We start from the raw sequence: 27,090 nt of genomic DNA, 5'->3' as shown, positions 1-27,090 counted from the left end.
GGAACGTACGACACAGGCGCTGACTTACAACTTCAAAACAGGGGCGACACGTGTGTCAGCAGTCCATCCATCAGCCTGATGTCTAAGGAGACTGCCTATCTAGACAAATGATTTTATCTCGCTTTTTAAGTTCTTAACTATTTTACACCAAGTGTTAGCCTCGTTCCCGTTTTTACCTGACCGCATGTTCCATCATCCATCCTTCACCTGCATCTTGTTGTTTGCTTTCTCTCATGTCACCCTTCCCACAGGCATCGTTTCTTGTTAGAACTTTTATAGCTTTTAAGATTCTATCGCTTTTATCCGGCCCTTTATACCGCCCCTGACGTTGACTCAGCTGACAGCTTGCCGCGAGACTACTTATATGTGTGTGCACCTTTAGAATTAACATCAGTTGTTCGCGCTGTTCCATTTTCAGCAATGTTATACCAACTAGCCCGCAACAACACCGTCGTAAGCAGCTCAGTCACAGCGGCGAGCGTTTGTTTATAAGTGCCTACCTGCTGTGCATTTTTCCCGCCTTTGTCGTAAAGAAAATAGGACCCAAGTTCCAGGCATGCGAGGTAAACATTTGCTGCTGCCTGCTCGGAACAAAGAGAGTCGGTGGCGCTGTTCCTAGCATTTCCTGCCTACTTGTAGAGAATGCTGAGCACGAGTGGGAAGCTGCTGCTGTCGACTGCACTTTGGGAGTGCTGAGGCGGCGCACCACATTTCGCGATAACAAGCGCCTGAAAAAAAAACGCTAACTTGGGCTTGTTGGTCAGTCGTCATAATGATTGACATGGACACAGCGGAGAAGGAGAGTACACACCTCCTCCCCTTTGTCTTTGTCGTGAAGGTCTTCAGGGCAGGAATGCCCAGCCGAAAGCGATCGAAAAGAGTCTTCAGGAAACCTATAGTGCCAGTCTCGAGTCACTTTTACCAGATTACCGGCCGCGGCGGCCGCATTGGTGGAGGCGAAAAGCAAGTAAGATTATGTATGGTGAGCGCAAAAAAAAAAAAAAACAGAACCTAATGCGATTCAGACTTAACCCGAAGCTCTTGACCACGGCGTCAAAGTACGGTTGGGCATATCAGTGGCACGCAAAAAAACACATTGTCTTCATTGTGACGCAACAAAAGCAACGCAAACTATCGTTTTTTCCACCGACAAGCGACCGGCCTGTGTACCGACTGTTATCACGGGTGAAAAATGCGTGGACGTGCTAACCGCTAAGCTGCTACTAGTGCTCGTGTCCACTTACTGCCAGATAGTGCGACAGAGGCCCGCGCAGCGCGATTAAAGTGACAAGAGCCTATCTCTGCAGCCATGATAGGGGCGAAAGTGAACGTGAACACATAAGGTGCTGGCCATATGTTGTCTCCGCGCAAAGGCCCCTGCATCTGCCCGTTAGCGATTAGGTGACTACGAGGGAGACAAATCCACAGCAGTGAAACTGATATTGGACGACAGAAAATAAGGCGCGTATGTCGATGGCGCTGATGTAGGGAAGCATTGCATGCGCACAGCTACTTCACTGCCTGGAATAGCAGGTCGGTTTCCTCTTATTTTTTACAGACTTTGTTAGCCGGCTATCACGACTTCCTCCTTTCCTCTCACGCTATGCTAGCCACGACGGCGTTTAGTTTCTGGCTGCTCAGCTAGCTCCGTCGTGACGTCAGAAGCACCGAAACACCGCGGGCGAGTTTCCGCCGGCATCACAGATCGGCTGTGCAAGCAAAGGAAGGCAACGGACTGACTGGACATTCGGTGAGCACCACGCTGTGCGTTGAGGTTTTTGCTTTCGAGCAGTTGCCGGCTACGTTAGACTCCTCCAGCAGTGTGCGGAATTTTGAATGGGGGCGAAATGAAAACATTCTTGTGTATAGGACTTCGGTGCACTGTCACCATCCCCAGATGGCCGAAATAAATCCGGAGCTCTCCATACGGAGTCTGTCAGAGCCCAAAGCGTCGCTTCGGCACTTAAAACTCCGCAAGTCAAATCAAATTAGACCAAATCCATTTTCTCCGAGGCAGACATAATCTATAACGAGAGGGCATGTGCACGAGTTAGTTCTTCGCAATTTCCATGTATATCGCCTTGTTTGTCATTTTGTTTTCTGTTTCGGCCGTGAGACCTGCTTAATGAGCACTACAAATTTGATGCAAGAACTATATATTTTAAACGACCTTAAACGCTTTTCAACAGAATAGAAAGCTGAGCGAATTGGAGGCTATTCATGCAGTTTTCGTGGGCGCAAACTTTACAAAGAAGCACAGAAGGACACACGACCCGTCTTTTCTGCGTCTTTGTAAAGTCTGCGCCCACTAACACGGCATGAAAAGCCTCCAACGCGCCTGGATGCTTAGTCTGTCCAACTACATCTCTTGTACCAATAGCTGCTTTACGTGTGGTAATACGGTACGTATACTGTATACCTTATTTTCTGCGTCTTTGTTAAGCTTGCATCCACAAAAAAAACAAGATGAATCTTAGATTATATTAACACGATAGGATATTGGTGTCAAGCTAGGGACAAAATGTAGTCAGTATTAACCCGCAGTGCCTCCGCTTTCGCACATTTATTTTGCGTGCCTACGAAGCTTTCCGTATCGACACATGAGCTCTGTGTCCTTCGCCTAGCGGTTGTCCCCGTCCGAACGGAGGAGGGTAGTTCCCGTTGGGAGTCCAATGGTAGCGCTAACAGCTCACACTGTCGCTGCCTTAGAGAGAGAAAAATTGTCGGGCCGTCGGAAGACAGCGGCTGCTCACAGAGCCGTCGTCTGCGCGACTGGCCGGGTAGTCGGTGCTGACGAATGCACCCCGGGGCCCGGTCACGCTCTGCCACGACTGAGGCCCGGTCTTCTTGAACACGTGCAGCTCCAACGCGTGGTACACCACGGCCGGGCCGAGCGCCGTGGCGAAGTACCTGCACCGCCACGTGTCCAGCTTCCTTCGCGCTCATGTTGCAATGTCGGTGGACGAGAGCCTCCAGCACACGCGAGCGGCGATCCAGGTGTATGGCTGCCCTGTCTGCTGACGTGCGCCCCATTTCGCTATCGTGTGAGAGAAGAGCACGTGAGCCTAGCTCACCTTCTCCACTAGTGCGGCCTCTGAATGATAACAGAACTATGCGCTTCGACTGCCGCTCACAGGTCCCGGAGGCTTTTGTCCCTGATTGTGTACAGTTGTGAAGCATCGAGAACACTCGACGGCGCTCTTATAGAGGTATATACATCGAAAGTGAAAACTCTGCTGGCTGTAACTGAAGAGCGTGCCTTCCTTCGTTCTACTTCCGCAACGAGTGCATTGCCTACACTCTACACGTATACAGGCTTTACAGCGCCGTATCATGGGGGCTGCCATCTTTGATCTCGTGATCACGCCGCCATTACACGCCTCCTGACTGCTCGGCGCGGGCCACTTCGTGACGGCTGCTGCGCCTGATGGTCCGGTTCCGAGAGGCAGTGTCTCGGCTGATACGATTGTAAAGGAGTGGGCAGACAACACTATGGTTTGGCCAAAGCTTCGAAGGACACGTGAGAGCGCCAAAACGAGATCGGGCTTCATGTCGCAGAGAGCCGTTCGGCTCTCCTTCTTCGAGCCCAGGGATGGATCGCATGAATGCTTGTATTTGCATCCGCTGAAGGCTTTGCTGAATGTTTTTATTGTTATTGTCTAAAACGGCAAGGTTCAATGCTGCTGCGGCAGCGCAGGTCGTTGTCGTGTTGCGTACATGCATGCAGGCACCGCTCTAAAACGCTCACATGCACGTCGTACGCATTTCTTTACAACCTGTTAGCGGTGCTTACAAAACCTAAAATATTTTCTGGTGGTTTGTTACACAGAAAGGCGACACAAATAAATAGGCACAAATTTTAACTATCATTTAGCAACTTCATATGCATAAGACAGTCTTCAGGAGCTGGCGTGCAATCGTTTCGAAGGATTCCGCGATATTTTTGTTAGAACGCGCGCATGGAAACGTTGTAATAATACACGAAGTTCAGAATTATGTCAGCCTCAAATATAAAATTGTGGTACGCTCCACGCTCGATATGCGGCCATGAAATTGCTCAAGGTCTCGTTGGTGGTAAGTAAACAGTTTCACTCTGAGCACTGGCCTGCGTAGTCACATTTAGCGACTGTCTCGCATGGACCGCGAGGAAGTGACAACCACCCAGCATACCAGCCGTAGCGAAAATGCTTTATTCCGAATATGGTCCACGAAAACCGCGCTACATGGACAGAAGTTCAACAATAGCACCAAAACAACATAATCTGCAGTAGCGGTATGTAGGAGCGTAAGTAATCTTTCTTTTCAGTTCCTAATTCATCCTCGGGCGCTCCTGTTAGTAAAGGCCGCACACCCTAACTTTCGAGCAACGGGGTCTGGCTACACACGCGGACGCAACAGCACAGCACCTGAAAGCACGAAGTGATGGTTTCGGTGCCGGAACAGCTGTTCATGTGGCTATGTTGTGCACTTACCCCCGCAGATTTTCCAAGTTCGAAACCTCTCTTTTTATATTGGCTATCTAGCGCTGGCGAACGTGTTGCGTTCGCCCGTTCCGAAAGGTTGCATGCCGAACGGGCGCGACAGGGGCAGTACGTCCTTGTGCGGTTCGGTTTCGTGAAGCTCGCAAACGATCGCATCCCGCACCTGTCTGTCGCAATTCTTGCGATCCACAACAAAGCACGTATTTCCTCTACCAATACATTCGGCAGCCACCCGCGATATTTCCACTGCTGCGTCGAGGAGTACCCGCTGGCGACTGACGAGGCCCGTAAGGGCGCCGTGTTCCGAGCAAGCCTGTGGCGCCCTCTGGTCTCAAACGGAAGAAGTGCACTGTAAACGGTCTATGCAAAAAAAAAAAAGAAAAATTAATTGCAGCCTATCTTGTTTGCTACGCCGCCACGCAGGGAGGAGTTGAAAATGAAATTCGTTTTTGAGGAAAAGAAATGGCGCAGTAATTGTCTCACATATTCCGTTGGACATCGGAACCGCACCGTAAGCGAAGGAAGGAAGGTGGGAGGGAAAGAAGAGAGAAAGAGGTGCCTAGTGGAGGGCGCCTTTGCGTTTCGCCCCCATCGAAACGCGGCCGCCGCGGCCGGGTTCGAACCCGGGTACTCCATGAGTGCCCTAACCGCTGAGCCACCGTGAAGGGTATGTTGTTGTTGTTAATGGCTATTCATTAATAAAATAACAATGGAAGGAAAAGATGTTGCTAGCCGCTGCATCTGCCATCGCAACGTGAAGCACCTGAGCTGCGGATAGCGGGAATAAAAGGACAGAGAGAAGGAAAGAAAGGGGGAGAGATAGAGAGAATGGATAGGGGGTAATATACACTATGCACAAATAGAGAAACCCGCCGCGGTGGCTCAGTGGTTAGGGCGCTCGACTACTGATCCGGAGTTCCCGGGTTCGAACCCGACCGCGGCGGCTGCGTCTTTATGGAGGAAAAACGCTAAGGCGCCCGTGTGCTGTGCGATGTCAGTGCACGTTAAAGATCCCCAGGTGGTCGAAATTATTCCGGAGCTCTCCACTACGGCACCTCTTGCTTCCTTTCTTCTTTCACTCCCTCTCTTATCCCTCCCCTTACGGCGCGGTTCAAGTGTCCAACGATATATGAGACAGATACTGCGCCATTTCCTTTCCCCAAAAAACCAATTATTATTCACAAATAGAGAATATGAAATAAATGTGGGGTGGTGCGCCGCGCATGATAGGAGTACTCGGTGCGCGGGCTTGCGAATTGCTTGGGGGGAGGCGGGTATATATGCACACAGATCCTGCCGCGGGAGGGAGCGGCGTGTGGTAGACTGTTCTTCTTGGTGAACACTGACCCCACCGGAGCCTAAATTATATCATGCTCGAGAGTTCTTGCTCCGTTTCCACCGCGCGTGTGTGGCTCTGGCTGCCCGCATATATACGTGCTGCGTTCCGAGTGCGGAGCCAACTCGGCTGCGTTTGCGGCTGCTGTCCCGAGAGCGTTGTCTTTACGTTGTTAAAGCGCCGACATCCTCTCAGACTTTGTTTTAAAGCAGGAGTTGCTTATGAGACACACTGAGTCGCCAATCGCGCAAAGCTCCCCCAGCCACGGGGATCACGACCACCCCGATGAGGTGACCACCCCGAGCGCGCAACCCTCGTTCCTGTTGCCAACTTCATGACCACTGGGTGGGACGCGCGGCCGCAGGACGTTGCCAAATGATTCGAAACGGCGCTTGGTCACTCTGTGCGTTTCTGTGTAGGGGTTATAGGTGGTTAGGAGGAAGGGCGCGGAAGCAGTTTTACCGTGAGTGACCATTGGGTCGTGTTCTGTAAATGAAGGAAAAGGGAGAGTTCAAAGAAATAAAGCGTTTACGCGTACTCTGGCTGGGTTTCGCGAATTAAGCAGCACAGCACGAGCGAAGTAAGTTGTAAATTTTAAGATCTGTAAGAGTTTAATATTTGTAAGAGACCCGAAGCGGGCAGAGTGGGTGAGGGAACAAAAGCGGGTTAGTGACATCCTAGTCGAAATCAAGAGGAAGAAATGGGTTTGGGCAGGGCATGTAATCCGAAGGCAAGATAACCGCTGGTCCTTAAGGGTAACATAGTGTATTCCAAGAGAAGACAAGCGTGGCAAGGGGCGGTAGAAAGTTAGGTAGGCGGATGAGATTAGGAAGTTTGCGGCGATACACTGGATGCAGCTGGCAAAGGACAGGGTTAATTGGAGAGACATAGGAGAGGCCTTTGCCCTGGAGTGGGTGTAGTCAGGCTGATGATGATGATGATGATGAACGTCCCGAAGCGACACATGGGCTACGCCCCGTTTCCTTTCCTCAAAGACCAATTTTTGTACGTGAGATCACGCGTTGCCGGTGACCGTATGCTGTGGTTCATTACAACTGCAGGTGAGCGGCTGCCTGGGCGCCCTCCGGGGGTTAGTATAGGCATGCGGGCTCACCAGTAGGGGCTCTCTCGTAGGCAGTGAGTGGTGGGACTGCGCCCCGTGGCGTCGCACCTCCGCTGCCGGGAGCGCGGCGCGCACTCTTCCTCCGAGCACGGGCAGCAGAAGCCCTGTGCGGAAGAAGGCCTCCGTGCTGTACTTCTGTGCATGCATTATACTTTAGATAGATAAACTAAATCACAATTACTGTCAGAAAAATCACGAAGAAATTGCTCTCCAACGAAAACTGAGCTTCTCTTAAAAGACGACCATACATAACAAAACACAGGTGTCGCCATCACCGGCCGATTTCGCAGATAGAATGCCTGCACCGATCTATGGGCGCGAAGGCCGTTCAATTAAAAACGGCGGCACCTCTACGGTAAGGATGTCACTGTCGACTGGAGGGAAAACTTTTAAATTATCTCAACCATGCATGCGTTTTTGCTGCCGGACAAAAAGGAGTCAGAGAATCAGTTTTTACTGAGAACGACAACCGGATGGAGTTGGCCTTAGTGTCCATTCATTACGTCACTGAACTACTGTACCAGCAAAGTAATTGCATTAATCTGATCCCATCACGGTAATTTCATTACTACCGTCTGTGCTTTTCCGTACTGTCAATGGCTGGCCACGAGCTGATCACCTCATGCGCCTCGCGGTTCTCAGTGGCCGTCATGCGGAGACGAAGCTGAGGGCTTGCGAGTGAGCGAACAGTGGGCGCGAACGACGGAAGCGTTCGTTGGCGATGGGGTGGTAAGCAGTAGTTCTAATTCGGCAAATTTCAAGCGAAGCCATGAGGTTATTAAAAGTGAATATTCAAAGAAGCGCGGGTCTTTCGCTTCTTGCGGTGCCAATGTGCACTGATGGACACCATCAGCTTAAATGAAACGGGGGACCGAGTGGCTTCACTACTCTGAGGCGCCGGATGAAGCGCACTGTCGACAGAGGGAAATAAATACCCCGCTGCAGTTGACTCCTCCCTCGAGTAGTAGAAGTATTCCTCGGCGGCGCATTACCCGCCCAGAAACTGAAATTGAATATTCGTTTTGGGGGAAAAGAAATGGCGCAGTAATTGTCTCGCATCCAATTGGACACCTGAACCGTGCCGTGGGGGGAATAGATAAAGGAGGGATTAAGAGAAGAAAGGAAGAGAGAGGTGCTCGTAGGGGAGGGCTCCGGAATAATTTCGACCACCTGGGGATTTTGAACGTGCATTGACATCGCAGAACATACGGGCGCCTTAGCGTTTCGCCTCCATCGAAACGCGGCCGCCGCGGTCGGGTTCGAATGCGCCAAGAACGAGGATAATTTTGTAAGGCAAGACAAAATACTCTGTCATACCATCGATTGAAGGGACGGCTGGCCTTAGTCAATTAGTGCAAGTGATTTCGACTGCCGCTTCTGCGCTGTGTGTCTCAGATGCCAGGAGGATGTATCCACACAGTCTGTTGGTGTAGTTGGTGGGACATAATCGAAGTCTAACAGCGCCAAACAGACGGCACGATGCGGAGCACACGGACGAAGCGCGCACTGTTTGCCATTATCTCTCTTTTCCCGACCAACCTTGGGGTACAGCTGTTCCGGGTGGTAGCCGCACTGGAAGGCAGCGATGTCGTTCGAGTAGCACGCCTTGAGCGAGTCTGGACGGGACAGGTTGGCCGCCGTGTACACCACCTCGGCCAGCTTGCCGTTGACGCTCTGCTCGCGAGAAAGTGTGTAGGCATGCATTTATTTGCATTGGGTCCAAGTACAGTTGTCTGAGCACCACGGGGTTCGTCGCCTGTCTCACGCAACCTGCAGAAAACTGCGCTATTTAGGGCACGTTAGGCACGTACGCGAGTTAGGATTAGTTCTCGGCTAGTTAAGGAACAGAAAAGGTAAACCTTCTGGAAGGAACACGGTTATTCGTGGTTCGTTATTCCTTGACTAAACATTTTATCTTTAGTTTGACGTTGTCGCACTGCTTTTGTTTAATTTTCCTAACACACTGATAACAGCTCCCACTGCAGCATCTGCTGTGGGACCTCTTTCTGTATATCACCTACCCATGTGTTTGAAATTACCATCAGAGATAATAACCTTTCAACTTTCTTGAACGTCACTGGGAAACTTTTCTCTGGCTGATTCAACGAGACGCAGAATTAAGACTTGTCGCGAGAAATACGTTTACGCGAAAATGAATGATAAAAAGACAATCTGGCGTACGCTGTGTCATGACGCTGTAGCAGAAATGGACACGCTAGGAACGATGCTTTGCTCTTCATTATTTTTTTTCCTGCGCTAAACCATGCAGCTGCAGGCGTTACCCACCCTCACATTTCCCAATCTATAGTTTGACGAGCGAGAATTTGGCGTACGAGTGCTAAAAGTAGGGTCAATGAGGGCCAGCGAGGCGTTGTGTTTTTCTTCTGGTTGCGCAACGCCAAACACGACAGAGCTCGCATCATCTGCGCAACACGGCCGCTCTATCTCTTCTCGGCTAACGTGTCAAAGTGCTGCGACTACGCAAGACAGTCCTGGCGAGCCTGTCAGAGGAGATGCTTGCCCCGAGGTAGTGGAAGGCGTGCGCGAGGACCACTGGGTGCTGGTATATCTTGACGACCAGAGGCTCGAGCAGCTTGACGCTCTCGCCGCTGCTCTCGTCCACGGCCTCGTCGATGAACACGTACAGGTCTTCGTCTTCGACCTGCGTCGCAAAGAGCCTCAGCTTGAGCGCAATTGCTTTTCCATCATGCTGTAAGACTGCTCAAAAGTAAGACGGCATCCACAGCTGAAAATTAGGAATTCCCTTGTCCGAGTCAGATAGCATGTCGACGGCAAGCCACCACGTGCACTTCCTCTCACATGTTGTCAATCACTACTGCGCTGTACCAGTGCCTGCTTGAAAGAAATGGCATCTGCACTGCTCCCGTGACGTCACGCACCTTGTCTGGTCGACCGTGTCACGGCATGAATTTAAACACAAAGCTAAAGTAAACAAGCGACGGCCTCATCTGGGCAAGGTACGTGACGTCGCAGGAAGAGTGCAGAGGCCTTTTCTTTCGAGGAATGACTGGCTGTACTCAACATACACGGTGCCTATACGTTGTCGGCCGGCGCTGACCCGAACCTTTCATCCACTATGACGTCACATTGGTGTCTCACTGCCCTCTGTGGGCCGATAGCCTAGACCTGCGGTGACCAGTTACGGAGCTTCGAGAACCTCGACGAGAGCGGGCTCTAGGGAAGCACTGGCGTCATTTCCTTCGATTCGCTGTTGGTGATAATGGAAGCTTTTATTTCCGTGCTCGGATGTTTGTGCAACAGTCACGGTGCCTTCGCTAAAACTTTCGAATTAGCAGTAAATAACACTGAGCTTACAGCACTGCGGCCTCGAAGATGGCTGGATTTTATTTATTTACTCATTTTGCCATCAGGGCAAAACATTACAGAGGGGAGTGGGCGATACATAATAACACTGAGAATACAGACAACAGCAGAGAACAATAAATTACCAAAAACATAGATAAAAGAATAAGTGATCAACACAATATATCATTAATTAGAAGCGGTAACAGCAGACCGAAAAAATACAGGGTCATTATATGTGGCAAATGAAAATTTCTTGCGCGAGCAGCACGATTTGTTAAATGATTTCATGCGTGTCATGCAACGGCGCTTGCTCGCCGCACACGCCGGCCCCGGCTTATGGAGCCACGGGCCATAAAGAATAAATTTTCAACCTATAGCGCTCGGTCTGTTCACTTAGTGCGCGAGCACACATGCTGCATATAGCTTAGGAAGCATATTCCGTCTCCTACAGCCGTTAAGATGCCCATCGAATTTAAGATTGAGAGAATTGTTAGGCCTAACTATGTAATGTGGACACAAGTGGAAACGCGTGCAACGGTGAACACAGCGGGCTTCGCGCAGCAGCGCTCGAGCGACGCCCACCTGGTCGGTGTTGTTGATGCGCAACACGATGCCCAGCTTCCTGTTGCACGCCGTCAGGGCCGGCTGGGACGAGAGGAAGCCGTGCACGGCGCTTCCGCTGCGCGAATGGTTGGACGGCGCCGCCTCGCACGGCACCAGGACCACCTTGGCCGTGACCTGGGGCTCCGCGGACGCCGCGAGCACGCCGTACACCACCAGCAGAGAGAGCCGGGATGGCAGGACACCATCCATAACTGCCACACTGACTGGACTGGATTGGATTGGATTTCGAAACTTCGTAGTGGGTGGGAAACCGCCATGCTGATTCCTGTGCACGCATTCTAGCTCAGAACAACTGCATACGGCTGATCGGACTTGATTCATCCAGCGAAGCTTTTCACATTCATATAATCGTTCTTTTGTGCCTTGAGGCACTAATCACCACAAAAGCAATTAAGGTTTGATGATGATTGGGTGCTCGCCTTTGGTGAGACGGCAGGAGGTAGAAGAAGAATCCGCTCGCAAGGGCTGCCGTTTACTCCTCCCGTCTTCCTCCCCTCCGTCTTCCTCTCCTGCCTGCATTTCGTTCGTTGGCCCTTTCTAACTTACGAAAGCCCAGTTTCTGGTGGTAGGGGTCCTTGCGATTAGAACGCTGTACCCTGCCGATACAGGCCGATTTCAGTTTGTGCTCTTTTCGAGGCACTTACTGATTTCCCAAAACGCTTTCAAGCATGACTATTTTCTACTTCTTTAGAAGTTGAAGACCAAAGCATGATGCACATTTACAACAAGCGCCAGCGGCATCGCAAGCGCATGCCGCCCCATCTACTGCCACGTTAAATAATTGAAATGAGAGAGATAGAGAGATAAAACATTTATTATTTCAACAACCAGCATGCGCCGAGTGCACGTAGCCGGCTTCTCGAACTGTTTCTTGGAGATCTTTCGTCCACTCAAGAAAAAAAAAAAGATAAATACTAAATTTTTAGCGTTAATCTCGTGCTTGTACATCAGCTTTCGAGTTACACAATGTTCTCGTATACACTGGCGAAAAACAATTGCTTGTACTTGCCGAAATTAAAACCAACGCAGCGTGAAAGAACAACTAGAACGACATCGATGCACATTTTGGGCTGGTGTCGCACAAAATATAGAAAGCAAACAATGCATTTCTTGCTACTTCGCTCAAAGAACTGAACGAGAGTAGTGACAGCTTCTGAAACGCATCACCTTAAGGTTTATGCACATTTGGTGATTTCCAACAGGTTGCGGTATCTCGGGTTACTTTGCACGATTAGCCTCTTGATGTGGGTCTGCCCCGGTCTCCCTGTCTTCTATAGAACGCCAGCCTCATTTCAGTCTGCATGTCATCTAGGGTCCTTTCTTCTTGGAGTTGCTGTTTGCCTCTGCAGACATGGGGTGACCTGAATACAGTTCTTCCTTTTTATTTTCCTCAGTCCGGCGATTGTCGCCCTTGTCGCGCGAATGTGATTAGAGTGCGGAGACAGCTGTTCCAGTGACTCCGATACTGCGCACCGGTTCCTGTATAACTCTCCCGCATACTCGATAGCAGGGCTCCCAGGGCCGGCTCTCCTCTGGGTCGAAGTTTCCTGGCGTCACCAAAGCGGAGGAGCGGATGTGATTCGCGATCTGGAGCCGGTATCCGCCGTTCGCTTCCTCGCCGAGGGGAAGATTGTCGCCGGTTCCGGCCGCCGTTTCCCATAATAGAGCGAGGAGAAGACAATGCAGCTCGCGGAAGAAACCGTTCCATTTCCGGTTCTCCCGGGTTTACCTCTTATTGTTTTCTCTTTTGTTAAATACTATTCCTTGTACTTGGGCGTTTCTTCTTCTTCTTCTTCGGGAGAAGTCTTGCTCGAACGGACGTGTGCAGTGAAGAGACGGCACCGTGATGGACCACTTCAGTATGGAACAACGCAAATCAAGAGCTGGTAGAGGCTGTCACCTGCTCTCTGGTCACACGGGAAGACGACGTCGGACAGTTTGGTGGGTGGGGCCGACTGGAAACGCCGCGCGACTTGTTCGGGCTCTTTGGGCAACGTCAGGCAACATAATTAAGTTCAGCAGTTGTAAAAATTTTGGAGCCTAAATGGTTTTCTTGTACCCAGGCTGTGTGTCTCCTCATGCACTGCCAGTGTTTGAAGGTGAGAATACTGGTTCTCAGCCTTAATTCCGGTAGCACGTCAACGAATGCTATACGTGAGCCTCGCTACGCTTTAGGAGCGAATGCCTTGGGCTGTTTACCTTTAACAAAGACTACATATTGAAATACGTGAAGAAGGTATTGCGTTATAATTCGCGCAGATTGACGCTCTGGGTGCGGGATCGCATATTCTTCAATCTGTAAAACCGCGATATTACTGCAGTGGGGAGCGACGTAGACTTGTACACGTATTGCCTGCGTATTTAATGCACTTGTGTTCCTTTTGCCTCCTTAACATTGCTATTTCTCACGAGATTACAAATCAGAAATTCCTGCTGAATATTAGTTTGGTAAAACAAGAACGAATCAGAGGTGGCAGTATACAGTGAACATCACTACAGCAAGAACAGAACGAATGATTTCCCCGAAGAAGCTTAGTGACTTTAATTACCTTTTCATCAACAAGATTACCAGCCAAAAATATTCAGAAAAAAGTCACTCGCTTATTCTTAATAAATTTCACATCATGTGAAATAACTCATTAAAAGAAGGAAAAAATGGACTAGTTGACTGAGTAATTAGATAACTTACTGGCTGAGTAAGCACACGCAGATGAACGCGCGCACGGACAGGTAGGTGGTGGTTGTGTTTTTTTTATTAAAATAACAGCAAAAAGGAAGGAAAAGATTTTTGCTAGCCCCGGCATCTGCCATCGATACTGAAGCACCTGAGCTGGGGCAGCGGAAATAAAGGATAGCAGGCAGAATGGAGAAATGAAATGAAAGAGGTGAGGGGACAGGAAGAGAGGATAGGGGGAGAAGTAATATGTACAAACTATTTACACAATAAGAAATGTGTCCAGGTTGTGCGCGTGATTAGTTCATTTTAGAGGAATTAAATCACACACGCGCACAGCACTGTGTTGGCTACAACTGGAGTGGGGCGTAGAGTTATTAATCGTTCAAGGTAGAACTCGCGGTAAAGAGAGGAAATATACCGCTTTTGTCGTCATGCTTAAAAGAGCAAGACAATGTGCCAGTGTCAGTGGGGGCCACTCGTACGCTGCCGCAAGGGAAGTTTCTGTGGCACGAGCTGGTGAACGGGCTCGCCTATTGAAGCGAGTTCGGCGAACTCACCTAATTCAGTCCATCGGCATAACTTACTTGAGGGCCACGACAGGCTTCAAGATGAGTTCCTAAAATCTCTTTGTTTGAGATTGGTTATAAAGTCTCCTACTGCGCGCTACTACTAAGTGATACATTCTACTATATTACATTTCTTCTGTTACTGCTTTTGTTTCATGCTCGTTACTAATTCGAATATACGGTTGCGTTCACGTACTGCAGTGGCGCGTATACAACTGCTCTAATCGTGAAAAAAAGAAGTTGGAGAATCATGGAGTAGTAACGGTTTCGTGCCTTTCAGTTCCTTCGCTCGCTGTCGCCGACATGAATTTGGACAGACAGCAAACAAGTTTCCACAAATTATTGTAGGTTTATTGTCGTCTTTGTGATTAATGACTTTTTTTTTGCCGTACAGAACCTTGACGCTCAAGTAGCACTTCACGACGAAAAATGCTCCCGCTAAAAGTGGCACTGAACTTGCTGATCTGACTGCGGTGTTTACCTCATTAAGCGGCATTCAGAGGAAAAAAAAAACAAACGCAGAAATAGGCTTTCAAGCAATAATAGCTTGGGTTCGGCCGGGTTCGAACCCGACCGCGGCGGCTGCGTTTTTATGGAGGCAAAACGCTAAAGGCGCCCGTGTGCTGTGCGATATCAGTGCACGTTAAAGATCCCCAGGTGGTCGAAATTATTCCGGGTCCCTCCACTACGGCACCTCTTTCTTCCTTTGTTCTTTCACTGCCTCCTTTATCTCTTCCCTTACGGCGCGGTTCAAGTGTCCAACGATATATGAGATGCTGCGCCATTTGGTTTCCCCCAAACCAATTATTATTATTAATTATTATTAATAATAGCAGTGGCCGCTAAAAAAAGAGAGAAAAAGAGTGCATGGAGTGAAAGGAGCGTATTAATTTTTTTTTGAGGGAAGGAAGTGGTCCATTAGCTGTCTCACTTCACGGTGGACACGTCAACCGCGCCATAAGGAAAGAGAGGAAGGTGGGAGTGAAAGAAGAGTGAGAGAAAAGAGAAAAAATATTTTGTGCGATTTATTTTTCTCGTGTGCCACAGGGCTTGCTTCGCTGTTGGTGTTGCACTGTGGGGAAGTTGCGCCGAAAGCCGGTTTTTCGTGCATCGTTTCTCCATCCAAAGTCTGTGATTCTGTCGCCTATACTCAGCCGGCGCCAAGCTTGGCTGCTGAGCGGCCGAACCTCTGCTACCGATGCTCCCCGTCACGTGGTCTCCCGGGGAACTTTGCGAAGGACGCCCTACCTTTGCAGAAGGGCCTGGAAGGATCGATGGCTGCCCACGGGGGGGGGGGGGGGGGGGGAAGGTAAACGCGAACGTGAGAGGCCTTCAAGAGGCACGCAGTGCAGCGTTGCTCTCCAGAAAATCGTGCAGGCATCGAGGCGCGCACCTGAACGATTCTCCTAACCTGCACCCGCAAAACGTTTTCACATTTCAGTCGTAGGCATATGCGTTACCTGTGCTGATTAACTGAACTGATTAACACCAACGTAATAAGTTACTCCTTGAAGCAGGTTAGTCCATTTTTGAGCGCTCGAGACGCTCGCTTAGCGCGCAAGCTTACCGATCTATGTTGTCCGAAGAAATGCGCAGCGCTAGGCTGGGACAGACAGGACACACGCACACAGCGCTCACTTCCAACGGTGAGTTGTTGCGCCCGCTGCAGTCGCGGCTGCTTGGTTATTTTTGGCACTGACGGTACGTGCCCAACGCCTGAAACTGCGAACGTACCCGAGCAGACGCGTACAGCGTTGACAAGGTTTGCTTTTGGGGCTTTGGAACTCGCACTTACAAATACCTGACTCCGACTTGTAGGCCAACTGCAGGAATGTGATAACAGTAGAAGAGAGATAGAGATAGGGGAAAAATACACTACGATAGTAAAAGTTTATTATGGTGCTTTATTTCAGCAGATTAGTTGGAACTACTTCTATTAACTGGTGTCTAAACTTCCGCAGCGAACAACTTTTGTTGCTCGCTCGTCGTGCTCTTTCTAGAATTCGCAGCGCGTTGGCTTCGCCCCCAGCGTCCTGCGCTCAGTGTGCCGGCGGCGTCGCATCCTCAACAAGCGAAACGAGAGCGGACGAAACACGTGATCTGCAACCAAGGGCGCCCCCATCTCTTCTAGCGTGGACGGCGTATAGACTGCATCGGGGACAACAATCGGAAACGCAGGAAGGTGGGGAGAATACCGCGTATTTTCTGCCGCGGCGCTGGATATGCATAACGCATGGCTCCCGGACACACATGGTCGCACAGAGAAAGATTGGCTGTATTAGTTTGATCGAAGAGGTTCGAACGGAGCGAACGCTGGGTCGGCATGCCGCGTCGGTTCGTCGCCGGAGCGCGGCGACATCGCAGCAGGAAGGAGACAAGGAGACCCCCCCGTCTGATGATACGCTGTAGCGACGGCGCTACCATCGCACTCGCCCCGCTGTCGGGTACGTGCGCGCGCGCGTGTGTGCGATCGAGCTTCTGCGCTATTGTGACGTAAGTACAAGGCCGCGTCCTCCTGTGTGGTCGCCGCGTCTGGACAGCGCGCTCGGATGCTGCCACCTCGTGTGAAACAAGGTGAGATGAGTAGCGTCCCCTTTCCGGAGCGTTGTTAACTCGCAGGTGCGTGACATTGACATTTCATAGGAGCCTGGCACGAGTTTCTCAGTACGGCATGGTTATGCTGGCATGCACTTCGCCCTACCGTTGTGTAAATTGCCGCGTCGGGAATCTCAAGCCCGTCAACAGTTGCCATGGGTCGTGCGAATATGTCTTCAGTCTAAAATTGCGATTACATTCTAGCGCGATCACGGTGAAAACCGCTACGAAAGGAAGCATGAATGCTGATGTTGCATTACATATACTTGCACAAGCGTTCTCATGGCCATTAATATAACCGCCGGGTGCCACCATGTGACAGTATATGAGCCCCTTTGCCTTCTGTGATATTTCCCCCTCTTTTGTTCTGTTCTTTTACCCTGCCAAGCTAATAATAATAATAATAATTGGTTTTTGGGGAAAGGAAATGGCGCAGTATCTGTCTCATATATCGTTGGACACCTGAACCGCGCCGTAAGGGAAGGGATAAAGGAGGGAGTGAAAGAAGAAAGGAAGAAGAGGTGCCGTAGTGGAGGGCTCCGGTATAATTTCGACCACCTGGGGATCTTTAACGTGCACTGACATCGCACAGCACACGGGCGCCTTAGCGTTTTTCCTCCATAAAAACGCAGCCGCCGCGGTCGGGTTCGAACCCGGGAACTCCGGATCAGTAGTCGAGCACCTAACCACTGAGCCACGCCATAACCGTTCTCACTTTCTTTTTCGCGACGGAAGAATGCTGCCACCTGGTGTGCCAAGGTGGCTCCACAAGACGAGGAGGTTGAGGATTCAGGCGCCCTGACCGCTGCTCGTGATTGGTGCTTCGGCTCTTCGTACAATATTGTTTAGCTTGCTAGGAGAAAGAAAACACTAACTTGTCTCGGCTGGAGTTACGTGCAATGAATGTCCACTCATCCTTGAGCCATGTTGGAACATAAACATATCCAGCTTTTTGGACAAAAATTTCGGACATCGGAATATTGTATGTCCTCTTATGGAGATATTGAAGGCAATGGTGCATTTTGATGCGTAGCAAAACCTTTCTTTCAAATTTTGTCCATCGCTCGCATTGAGAAGTCAAGACTGCCGTAGAAAACCGATGGGGAACGTTATTTTCTGATCATTTCAAAAACGTTAAACACCAAAAGAAATGCAAGTCTGCCGACGGGACATGTGCGGATACATTGATTGACTGTCATAGTAAAATCTTGTAATATATATATAAAAATTGCGTTCATAAACACTTTCCCGCTGAAAAGTGCTTTTGTCCGCAATGGTTGGGTATGAGTGCCCGAAGCACACAAGGACTGGCACAGAGACAGTGCGGAATGTTTCGCATCGCTTTTAAAATAATGTAAGCGTCGGTTCGCACACCCAATAAGTGAGCAAAGCAATAAAACGGAAGTCGATTTCAAAACAAAAATATATATATATATATGCATATATTATGAAGGAAGCCCACAGTAACTGAAACCAACTAGCATAGGGAATATTTTCACTTATTTTGCGACTTTTGCAATTAATAAGATTGTGCCAGTGTGTGCATGTATATATATATATATATATATATATATAATTGGGATAAGAGAAATTACCGAAAAATGAAAACGCAACAGGGAGAAAACGTAGCGCACTTATTCGGCTTTTCGATCGGGGGCCGGTCTTTGTCAACCGTAACGAAGACCGGCCCTCTGTAAAAGTAGAAGAAAAAAAGCGCTCTAAAAATGGCACGTACGCGTGCTCGGCGCCTGTTGAATCACAGTCCAGAAGGATGTGAGCGCATAGCGATCTCACGCAGTGCGGCGACTGGACATCTTTCTGGACTGTGACTCATCACGCGCCGACGACGGGCCCTCTTTGCAGCTCTTATTTTTTCTATTTTCGCATTGCAGCAGTCTTTTTCCAACCCCTTACTGGCCTGGAACAGTCACGTAACTCTCTCTCTCGCTATATATATATATATATATATATATATATATATATATATATATATATATATATATATATATATATATATATATATATATATATATATATATATATATATATATATGTTGCGAACGTAGGTTGCGTTGGCTCCGCAGAATAAAGATTTAAGAGAAGTGGGCACTTCTACAAAGACACTTTTATTTATCAACGTCTGCCCGCACGCGGTCGAAACGTTGATAAATAAAAGTGTCTTTGTAGAAGTGCCCACTTCTCTTATATATATATATATATATATATATATATATATATATATATATATATATATATATATATATATATATATATATATATATATATATATATATATATATATATATATATATATATATATATATATATATATATATATATATATATATATATATATATATATATATATATATATATATATATATATATAACACAGAGCGGTGGTAATTTTAGAAAGAAGAAAGGAGGGCGTACTGAACGACTCCTTGGTGTCTGCACGAAACAACCCAATTTTTGAGACGCGACGACACCGTACAAATAGAAATAAGCATTCACTTATATTCTTAAGAGTATATTTAGGATCCCTGTGTAGGCATGACCGAATATAAAGTTTACGGATAAGAAAAGCGAAGGGGGGTGGGGGCATGAAGCACCATAAGAGAGGATGAAACTCACGGCGATCTCACGAGATCCGCACTCCTTGAAAGAGCTTGAACAAGACCTTTCCCCGCGGTGTTTCGCTTCAGGCGAGACGCAAGGTTTTTTTCCTCGTAGTCCCTCCGATGCTGCGGTGAAACCAGGACTTTCCTGAAACAATCTCCTCCGTGACGCAACGCGCTCGGTGACGTCGAATGCGAGCGAAGAAATGACCTTACGCGCGCCAAGCATGCGTAACTTGCAAAACTGGCGGGCACCAGGTTGGCAGCGCACGCTCCGAATGGCGGGAAGGCGCCGGCTGAGCTGCAGTGAAAGCCGGCATTTGGCTGCCACTCGCAGCGCGCATAGGAGACCGAATACGCAATACTCAGGCCGCCGACGCATCGGGGGGAATCCCCGAAGGTCGAGTGCGTTTTAATCGAGGAAGGAATTTGTAATTACCATCCACCTGTGCGCCAGAGGCGACAGAGGAAAGCTATACAGCTTACCTGCAGCTTCCCTTTGCAGCCGTGTGGCTGCGCTGAGGTGGATGTTAATTGGTATGAGTGCAGCGAATTGGGCTTATTGGTGGACGTTCGGAATTAAAAAGAAGCTCGACGGACGGGACGCAAATAAGCAGAAACCACGAGCGCTGACTATCAACTGGCGGTTTTATTTCAAGAAGCGCAGAACACTTATAGGATTGATACGCCGTGAAAACAAAGGCAAGGAGAAGGTGCACGCAGTGCTAGAACAAGGGCCAGTTGGTTCTGCGTATTGGCTAAAAGGTGCACAGCGCGACATGATTGAGTAAAAGGAAAGTGGCCAACTAGGCGGCTGAGGCGGGAACTGTAAAGGAAAAAAAGCGAAGAATCAGAACGACCGCGAAAGACAGAAACAGATGTAAACAAAAGACAACAAATTTCATAACAACTGTACAAGACAACTAGATCTAGTGGCAAGGCGCGTATCAGAAACCTGATCATATAGAAATGGGATTTCCATTGAAAACAGTGACCGACGGCGTGTTCACGCAACGTTATTCTTTCTTTTTGGATGCTTCTCTGATGTCGTGCACACGCTGGTCACGATTCATCTCTGTGCCGAGCGTCGGATTTAACGAGGCGCGGGAATCCTTTCTACGGGCATAATGAATACCAAGCTTGTGTCGCTTCTATGAGGATTCGGCAACAGGTGCTAACCCTGCTATTCATTCCACTTGAAAGCTCGTGAAGTCTGCTTCGTTGTGCCCTGTTCGTAGTGCTATTTGATGCGCGAAATAGGTAATTAGTAATTACTTCCCTGACTGATACCCAGCACGTCTGGTTACTCGCACGGCTCCCTGCCACAAATGAAAACTCTTCAGAGGAGAATTTGCTGTTCTCTGGCGTTAAACTGCGGTTAAACGACTTGAGGGACACGTGAATAACGGTTATTCCTCGGGCGGGATTACAAGGCTGCCGCTATCGTTTCTCTTTTGACTGGGAATTCGTAAAGTGACCAGAAAGTTTGCTTCGGCATTGTTAAGAGGGCAATTTTATTGATTTCGGTGCAGCAACCGGATAAGCTCTCTATCACCGGAGTACCACCTTACATTTTCGAAGGTGGTATTTTCGCGGACACGAACCCTTTTGCTATCACAGGCGATCTACGTTCGCCCACACAGTTTGTGCCGCTCTCCTTAAAGACGAGGTAGGCTTGCGCAGTTTACTGCCCCTTAACGAAGAGGAGCTTAATTGTACCTACGTTTCTAGTATCCGCGGACATCAACATACGACGCTACGAAAAAAAAATATAAGCTAAATTGGCCGGCTAATGCGTCCGAAAATAATTGGACCGCTAATAACAGGCAACTAGATTTGGCGACCTGCAGTGGGGACAATTCCCGCGCGGGCGAGTCTGCCCAGAAAAACGGGCAGAAAACGAAGGCTTGTCAGTGTGCCGCTAGATTCAGAAGCCGAAATAAATCTCCTTCCGATAGTAAGAGTGACGTCACTGAGCTGCTGTGCTTCACATAGGCGTCGACGGATTCTAAACGCGACGGTGTTTCGGCGTGCCGACAGTGGACGAAGGTCATCGTCTGCAATCTCTCACGTTTGACTCCATGTTTCTTTTTTTTAATTTATGGGAAGGAGACTCATCTGGACATCAGGCTGAACGTCGTATACTGGAGACTCGGATGGCTGAAAGATTTCGGCCTCGCAACTTAATTAAGGAATGAAGTGTGTGCGCCGATTTGGTGCCAAGTTTTTGGCAATCACTTCCGCGGTACCTACGCGTAGTTGCTTCATTTGGATCAATCGGTCAGGTGGCGACAAAATGAAAAGCACCCGAAAAGAAACTCGGGTGTGATGCGAAATGTGGTGTGGCGCTGTGCGTGGTACTCTGCTTTGAGAGCACCAAGCTAGCCTTTAGCTTTCGGACCGGCTCTTAGAATTTGCGAGCGTAGCTGATCGTGCCCGTTGGTGATTCGCGACAGCTAGGAACACAACACAGTGCAACTTTTAGACAAGGACGAAGAAGAGACGGAATGCCAGCGCTGTGGTGTTCAGGTTTTTCTTCGTCCTTGCGTAAAAGTGGCGCTCTGTTGTATTGCTAGCTGTTGTGAAAGGTATTTCTTTCAACACTTCGTTTGACGACTACAACGTGTGGAAGTGAACTTTCCAGGCGAACACTTCGGCACAACTACGAAGTCCCGAAATAAATGTGCAGTAAAGCAGAACTGCCTACAATATCTTGCATTGGAGCCGAACATGTTACGTTTTCAATAATTTATTTTGGTATTTTATGCGTAAAAAGTTCAATTTTGCCTTGTTTTTATACTTTATATTCCTTGTAGAATAAATTGGAACAATAAAAATCAGTATTTTTGTGATTTTTATTTGTCATAACAGTTTTGGAGGGTTAAAATAAACTCTAGCTGACGTCAATTTTGTACATCGCTAAAAAATGTGGCGTTCGCAATCGCGCAAACTGCACTTAGGCTGTGCTATACATAGTTATGCACCGAACAAACAGCTTAAATGGTGAAAACCTTGAGTGCAGCCAGGAGTGCTGTGGAACTGTGTAACCAACGCCGTTCCATTGCTGCCTACGCCTGCCGCACGAACAATTCCCCCCACGTCTCATTTGGTTGTCTGCCAGCTGCTAACTTTGGCGAAGAAAGACGAAGGACATGCTTGTTGACATTCTGCAAATTTCAACGCGATATCTTTGAATGCACTGTGGAGTCTTTGCTCAACTTGCTAAAAGACTCCGGCGCACGCCAATGCCAATTCTCCTTAGCCAAGCAGGGGCAAATGACGCTATCTGTGAGTGTCCCTTTTGTCGCATTGTGGTCACGTCCGCGAATTTACCGCTTGATGCTTTAATTATAGCTGCTCGGTGAAAATCAACACTTCTATCGTCAGTGCGGGGGCTCCCCAGAGAAGCGTCTATCGTTGGTTTTTACCTTTGCTACAACGAGAATTCTTTCCTTTTCCAGCGCCGTTCTCTGTCTAAAATCTTCTTGATTTAATGAGAGATTTCAGCTTGTTCAAATGTTTGATTGCAAGCCGCATCGTACAAGCTCGACCGTGTTGGCCCCACATAAAATGTGCGCAAGTAAGCGAAACCTCTTCTGCAACCAGTACTAAGAGGAGAAAGTGGGTTAACGTGAGAGGAGATTTGGCCAGGGCACTCAGTACACAGAAGACATAATCGGCGATATCTAGGCTTATCTTGAAGAGATAAGTTGATATGAATATCAAGAGAAGAGGAACGTATATTTGGAAGTCGCAGAGAATCAAGGGTACTGAAGAAATTCGCCGGAAAAGGCTGGCATAAGCACGTGGTAAACGAGGACCACGAAGCCTTTATTACGCAGCGAACTTCACTTAGTCGCTTCAACTTGCCTTTTCAGATTCATCGTAACTGGAGGCTAGCTCGAAATGGCTCCAACTGGAGGACCAACGGGTACTGGGAAGGTCGCGTCATGGCGTCCGCTGTCCCTGGCCTGCCGCGTGTACCTGTACGCGCTGCACGGCTACCTCATCGAGGTTACGTTCACGGCCGCCTGGAACCTGGTGGCCTCCGGAAGCCTCGAGCTCCGGGGCCACAGCAGCGTCTGGAGCCTCGCCATCTACTCCATCTCCTGCGTGGCCATGGAGAAGATCAACGGCCTCTTCCATAGGCGGGGCTTCGCTCTTCCCGCCAGAGCGCTGGCCCATACCTGCTGGATCTACGCCTGGGAGTTTACCACGGGCCTTGTGCTCAGGGCCATGGGATGGTGTCCCTGGGACTACAGTGACTTCCAGTTCAACGTTGCCGGACTGGTGACGCTGGAGTACGCTCCGCTGTGGTTCCTCTGCGGCGTGCTCTTCGAAATGCTCATGTTGCCCAACGTGAAACAACTGGTGTGGGTGCGTCACGTGGAACCTGCCCAAGGTTTAGGATACGCGGCCCCTGTTCTCCCTTTGAAGAACGGGTACGTGGTCCCCGTTGCGAAGGAAGACTGACGGTGTGCCGTGCGGGCGGTGATTCGCTGAACTCAAGCATACCTGAATGTAACCGAGGTCACTTGGCCTAGGCTTTGACCGGAAGGAAGGAACCTAATCTGTGTTGTTCTTTGGACCATGCTGTAGCCTGCTTTGTTTACTCGAGCTCGTCTACTCTGGGTGGTACTGTCTCGGCCGATGAGAAGTCTGCGACAAGCAGCATTACGTGTCTGTCGACTCCTGCGGCGCTGCATGGTTGGGTCAAAAATACGAAGTACAGCTCAAAGCAAAAATAAATTGAAGCTAGCTAGGTATTTTTTTCCCTTATGGCATATTCGCAAGAGGTCAATCATGACGCAAATGCGATGAAATATAGGTACAGCTCTGGAACATATTAATAACGGCTACTGTGAGCAACCTTAGCAATAAAGAAATGTATAGTCTTGGTGAAAAGTCTTAAGGCCACAGCGTTCAGCTGCAGCGGAATGAATGTAGAATGCTCTTTGTAGCGGATCATTCAAAACACAAGTCAAGCAGCAAGCTTTTCTACCGCAAGAAGAACACCTCTGCTAGAATTTCAAGGTCATTGGGTCTTTAATAGTGCCTTAATGGCTCTGGTATGCGGCTGAAGCGAAAGGACTTTGGCCTTAAGACTTTTGACCAAGACTGTACAAATTATCAGGCCCAAACACGAGATGAACTATTTTCTTTAGAGCGATTTAAAATTTATGTTACTTAACCTTCTGATATCTGTTCAAAACACTTGTAGACACGTGTATGTCTCGCTAAGTGATGCACGCCTCTTCAACATAAGGATATATTAAGGCGAAAGCCTTTAATGGGTCATACTCTCAGTGACCGTCCGTCCGTTGCATCCAAAGCCTGGAACAGTGCCAGCTGTGACCCTCCCCCGAACCGGCGCACACCATCCTCGCCCCTTGGCGACAGGTGGCGGCGCCGAAGCGCAAGCGCAGCTGCGCATAGCAACAGTGACGTCACCTGCACTGGCAGCCGCAGCGAGTACGCGCTGCGACGGCGCTCCTTCGCCAGACGTGTCGTTGCATGGCGCCCACAGCCGAATGGCCACAAGCTTTCGCCGAACACACTTTAGAATTTCCAAAGTGTCCCCCTAAGTTTTTCTTTATCTCCGTGGTCCGGATGCCTCACGTTTACACGTGCGATACGCCCAAAGATACGCCGCGTTCATCTAGCGACGTTGTTCGGTTTAGCCTTGCCGATGTTTCCTCTTACGTGCACGAGTACATGAGTGAGACTCGTGAGTGGCCCCACTGTTCGTCTCACGTGTGTGTCATGACTCGGACACGGGTGAGCGATGCTCTTTTCGTCGGTTTGTAATCGCGACATCGCACGACGCTGTCGCTGTTCAGCGTTGCTGTCTTTGAAGTAACACGGTTGATTGGACTAGTTGGTTGCTATCCATAATGCAGACAAGATTCGCAACATAAATAAAACGCACACAGAAGACTAGGGACAAACAAGACAGGACCTGTCTTGTTTGTTCCTTGTCTTCTGTGGTTTTATTTATGCTGCGAATTTTGCCTGCATTATGCTGTCTTTGGAAAACGAGTGCCAGCCGCTTGGTACGGTCTACCAGTTCGCAAGAGAAGAGCATCGAATGGACTGAGAAGAAACACAAAACAAACAAAGAGGTAAGCGAGTCTATGCACACGACCGTCCTGGGATGTTGCGAACATTCACTGAAATCGCTTTACGGGCAACACTATAAGCTAAGAGTAAAGCCAGTGCTAGCTGCAGTGAAAGCGCAGACCGTGGTTATCAGGGCTGGGCACGGTACTTGAAAAAAGTATCTTCGAAACCGATACCCGATACTGTCAAGAGTTGTGTTTCCGACACCGATACAAGATACCAAACCAAAATTGTTGTCCAATACATACGCTCGATACTGTATCGTAGATACTTAGATACATAACTGAAATTGCCAATACTGATAAAGATGGTAATATAATTTGTTACGTTAAGGAATTTCTCCGTGGTCCCTGGAATTTTTTGGTGTATTTGATAAAGTGCATTGCATTTAAAAGGCTTTAAACGAATCTGGCCGCACTGATTTCAACTTCTTTAAGCTCCAATGTCGGTGCAGCTGGTTTCGTTAAAACTTTAGGATTGGAACGAAGCCACGGTGACGTTGAAACGATCACTACCACAGGCAGACTAGCAAAGTTTCTTTTTAAGCTAGTGTTTTTCATGCGAACCAGTCTATGTGCACTTGACTTCATACGAATAAACCGAGAACTGTTTCTGATGCTCTTCGCCTTTAAGAGTGGAACGCGACAGCGTGTTGCAGCACTGCCAGGGAGTCCACGGAACGCCATCGCCCGTTCGGCGCGATGCCTTGCCCGTTAGACAAATCGCTCTGCTAAGTACGGTGAAATGGACGCGCGGAGCGGCAAACCACGTAGGCGCCTTGCCGAAACACGCGGGACTCAAGTTGCAGTCGTCGTTCGTCGGCACGTCGTTCTCGACAAACCCGATGCCACGAACTCCAGCATAGCTTCCGCGCCGAATGAACGGGCAGCAAGCCGCAAGCTTCGTGGTGAACGCGCCTTGGATGTGCGCTGCGTTGTTCGCCGCTCACCGCGTGATTCCTGCGTGCCCACAAGGCCCCACTGCGCCCGAACGAGACGAGCGGGAGGCGCTGCCGTCGCGCGCTATCTAGTTGGGGCAGTGGGGCACATTGCGAGCAGGAGGAGTGCGAGGAGGATTTTTCGCTCACGGCCAACGCCGCCGACGCCGACGACACCGGCTTTTCTACGACACGGGGCCCTTAACGCTGTCGCGCTAAAATGCAATCTCTGTGCACTTTGGAAAGCCGAGCGATCACTTACCCAGTGATCGCTCGGCTTTGACATCGCTTTGACATAGTACCCCACAGCAGCCTTATATTAAAGCTACATTCCATTTGCCTTCCGCATGTTCTTATTTCTTGGATAAGTGATTATTTAAATAACAGAAAACAATACGTCGCTCTTGGTGGACAACAATCCGGCTTCCTGTTGCGTCTGGTGTGCCCCAAGGAAGCGTCCTGGGGCCTTTACTGTTTTTACTGTACATTAATAATATTGTCAATGAAGTTGTGCCCGGTGTTCAGATCAGACTATATGCCGATGACTGTGTGTTATCTCGCGAAATCTCGAGTGCTCTTCATCAAATAGACCTGAATAATAGCCTCACTAATATAGTGAACTGGTGCAGTCGGTGGGGGATGGCTTTAAATCCGGACAAGACTGTTTCTCTCTGCATTACTCGTAA

At 49.0% G+C, this 27,090-nt stretch overlaps 2 protein-coding genes across 6 annotated transcripts in view; one reads left to right on the top strand and one right to left on the bottom strand.

Moving 5' to 3' along the window:
- Positions 1 to 11,080, bottom strand: part of LOC144104874 (hapless 2) — a 37,291-nt gene extending 26,211 nt beyond the window's left edge. The window contains exons 1-5 of the mRNA XM_077638096.1: positions 10,850 to 11,080; positions 9,462 to 9,602; positions 8,480 to 8,614; positions 6,932 to 7,044; positions 2,754 to 2,910 (exon numbers count right to left, since the gene is read on the bottom strand). Coding sequence (XP_077494222.1) covers positions 2,754 to 2,910; positions 6,932 to 7,044; positions 8,480 to 8,614; positions 9,462 to 9,602; positions 10,850 to 11,080 — 777 coding nt within the window. The remainder of the gene's footprint in view (positions 1 to 2,753; positions 2,911 to 6,931; positions 7,045 to 8,479; positions 8,615 to 9,461; positions 9,603 to 10,849) is intronic.
- Positions 1,314 to 26,078, top strand: LOC144104878 (transmembrane protein 229B-like). 5 transcript variants are annotated; one of them, XM_077638105.1, is made up of 3 exons: positions 1,314 to 1,533; positions 16,135 to 16,316; positions 23,226 to 26,078. In XM_077638105.1, exon 3 carries the CDS (start codon positions 23,254 to 23,256, stop codon positions 23,818 to 23,820), a length of 567 nt encoding a protein of 188 aa, XP_077494231.1. In that variant the 5' UTR covers positions 1,314 to 1,533; positions 16,135 to 16,316; positions 23,226 to 23,253; the 3' UTR covers positions 23,821 to 26,078. The 5 variants fall into 5 exon arrangements, with proteins under 5 accessions (XP_077494231.1, XP_077494229.1, XP_077494232.1 ...); XM_077638103.1 differs by lacking the exon at positions 16,135 to 16,316 and adding an exon at positions 1,611 to 1,750; XM_077638106.1 differs by lacking the exon at positions 16,135 to 16,316.
- Positions 26,079 to 27,090: the final 1,012 nt, after the last annotated feature.

The sequence above is a fragment of the Amblyomma americanum genome, chromosome 9 (assembly GCF_052857255.1).
Source record: "Amblyomma americanum isolate KBUSLIRL-KWMA chromosome 9, ASM5285725v1, whole genome shotgun sequence".
Taxonomy (NCBI): domain Eukaryota; kingdom Metazoa; phylum Arthropoda; class Arachnida; order Ixodida; family Ixodidae; genus Amblyomma; species Amblyomma americanum.
Note: the sequence above shows the minus strand (reverse complement) of the source record. Positions and strands in the feature narration are given on the sequence as shown.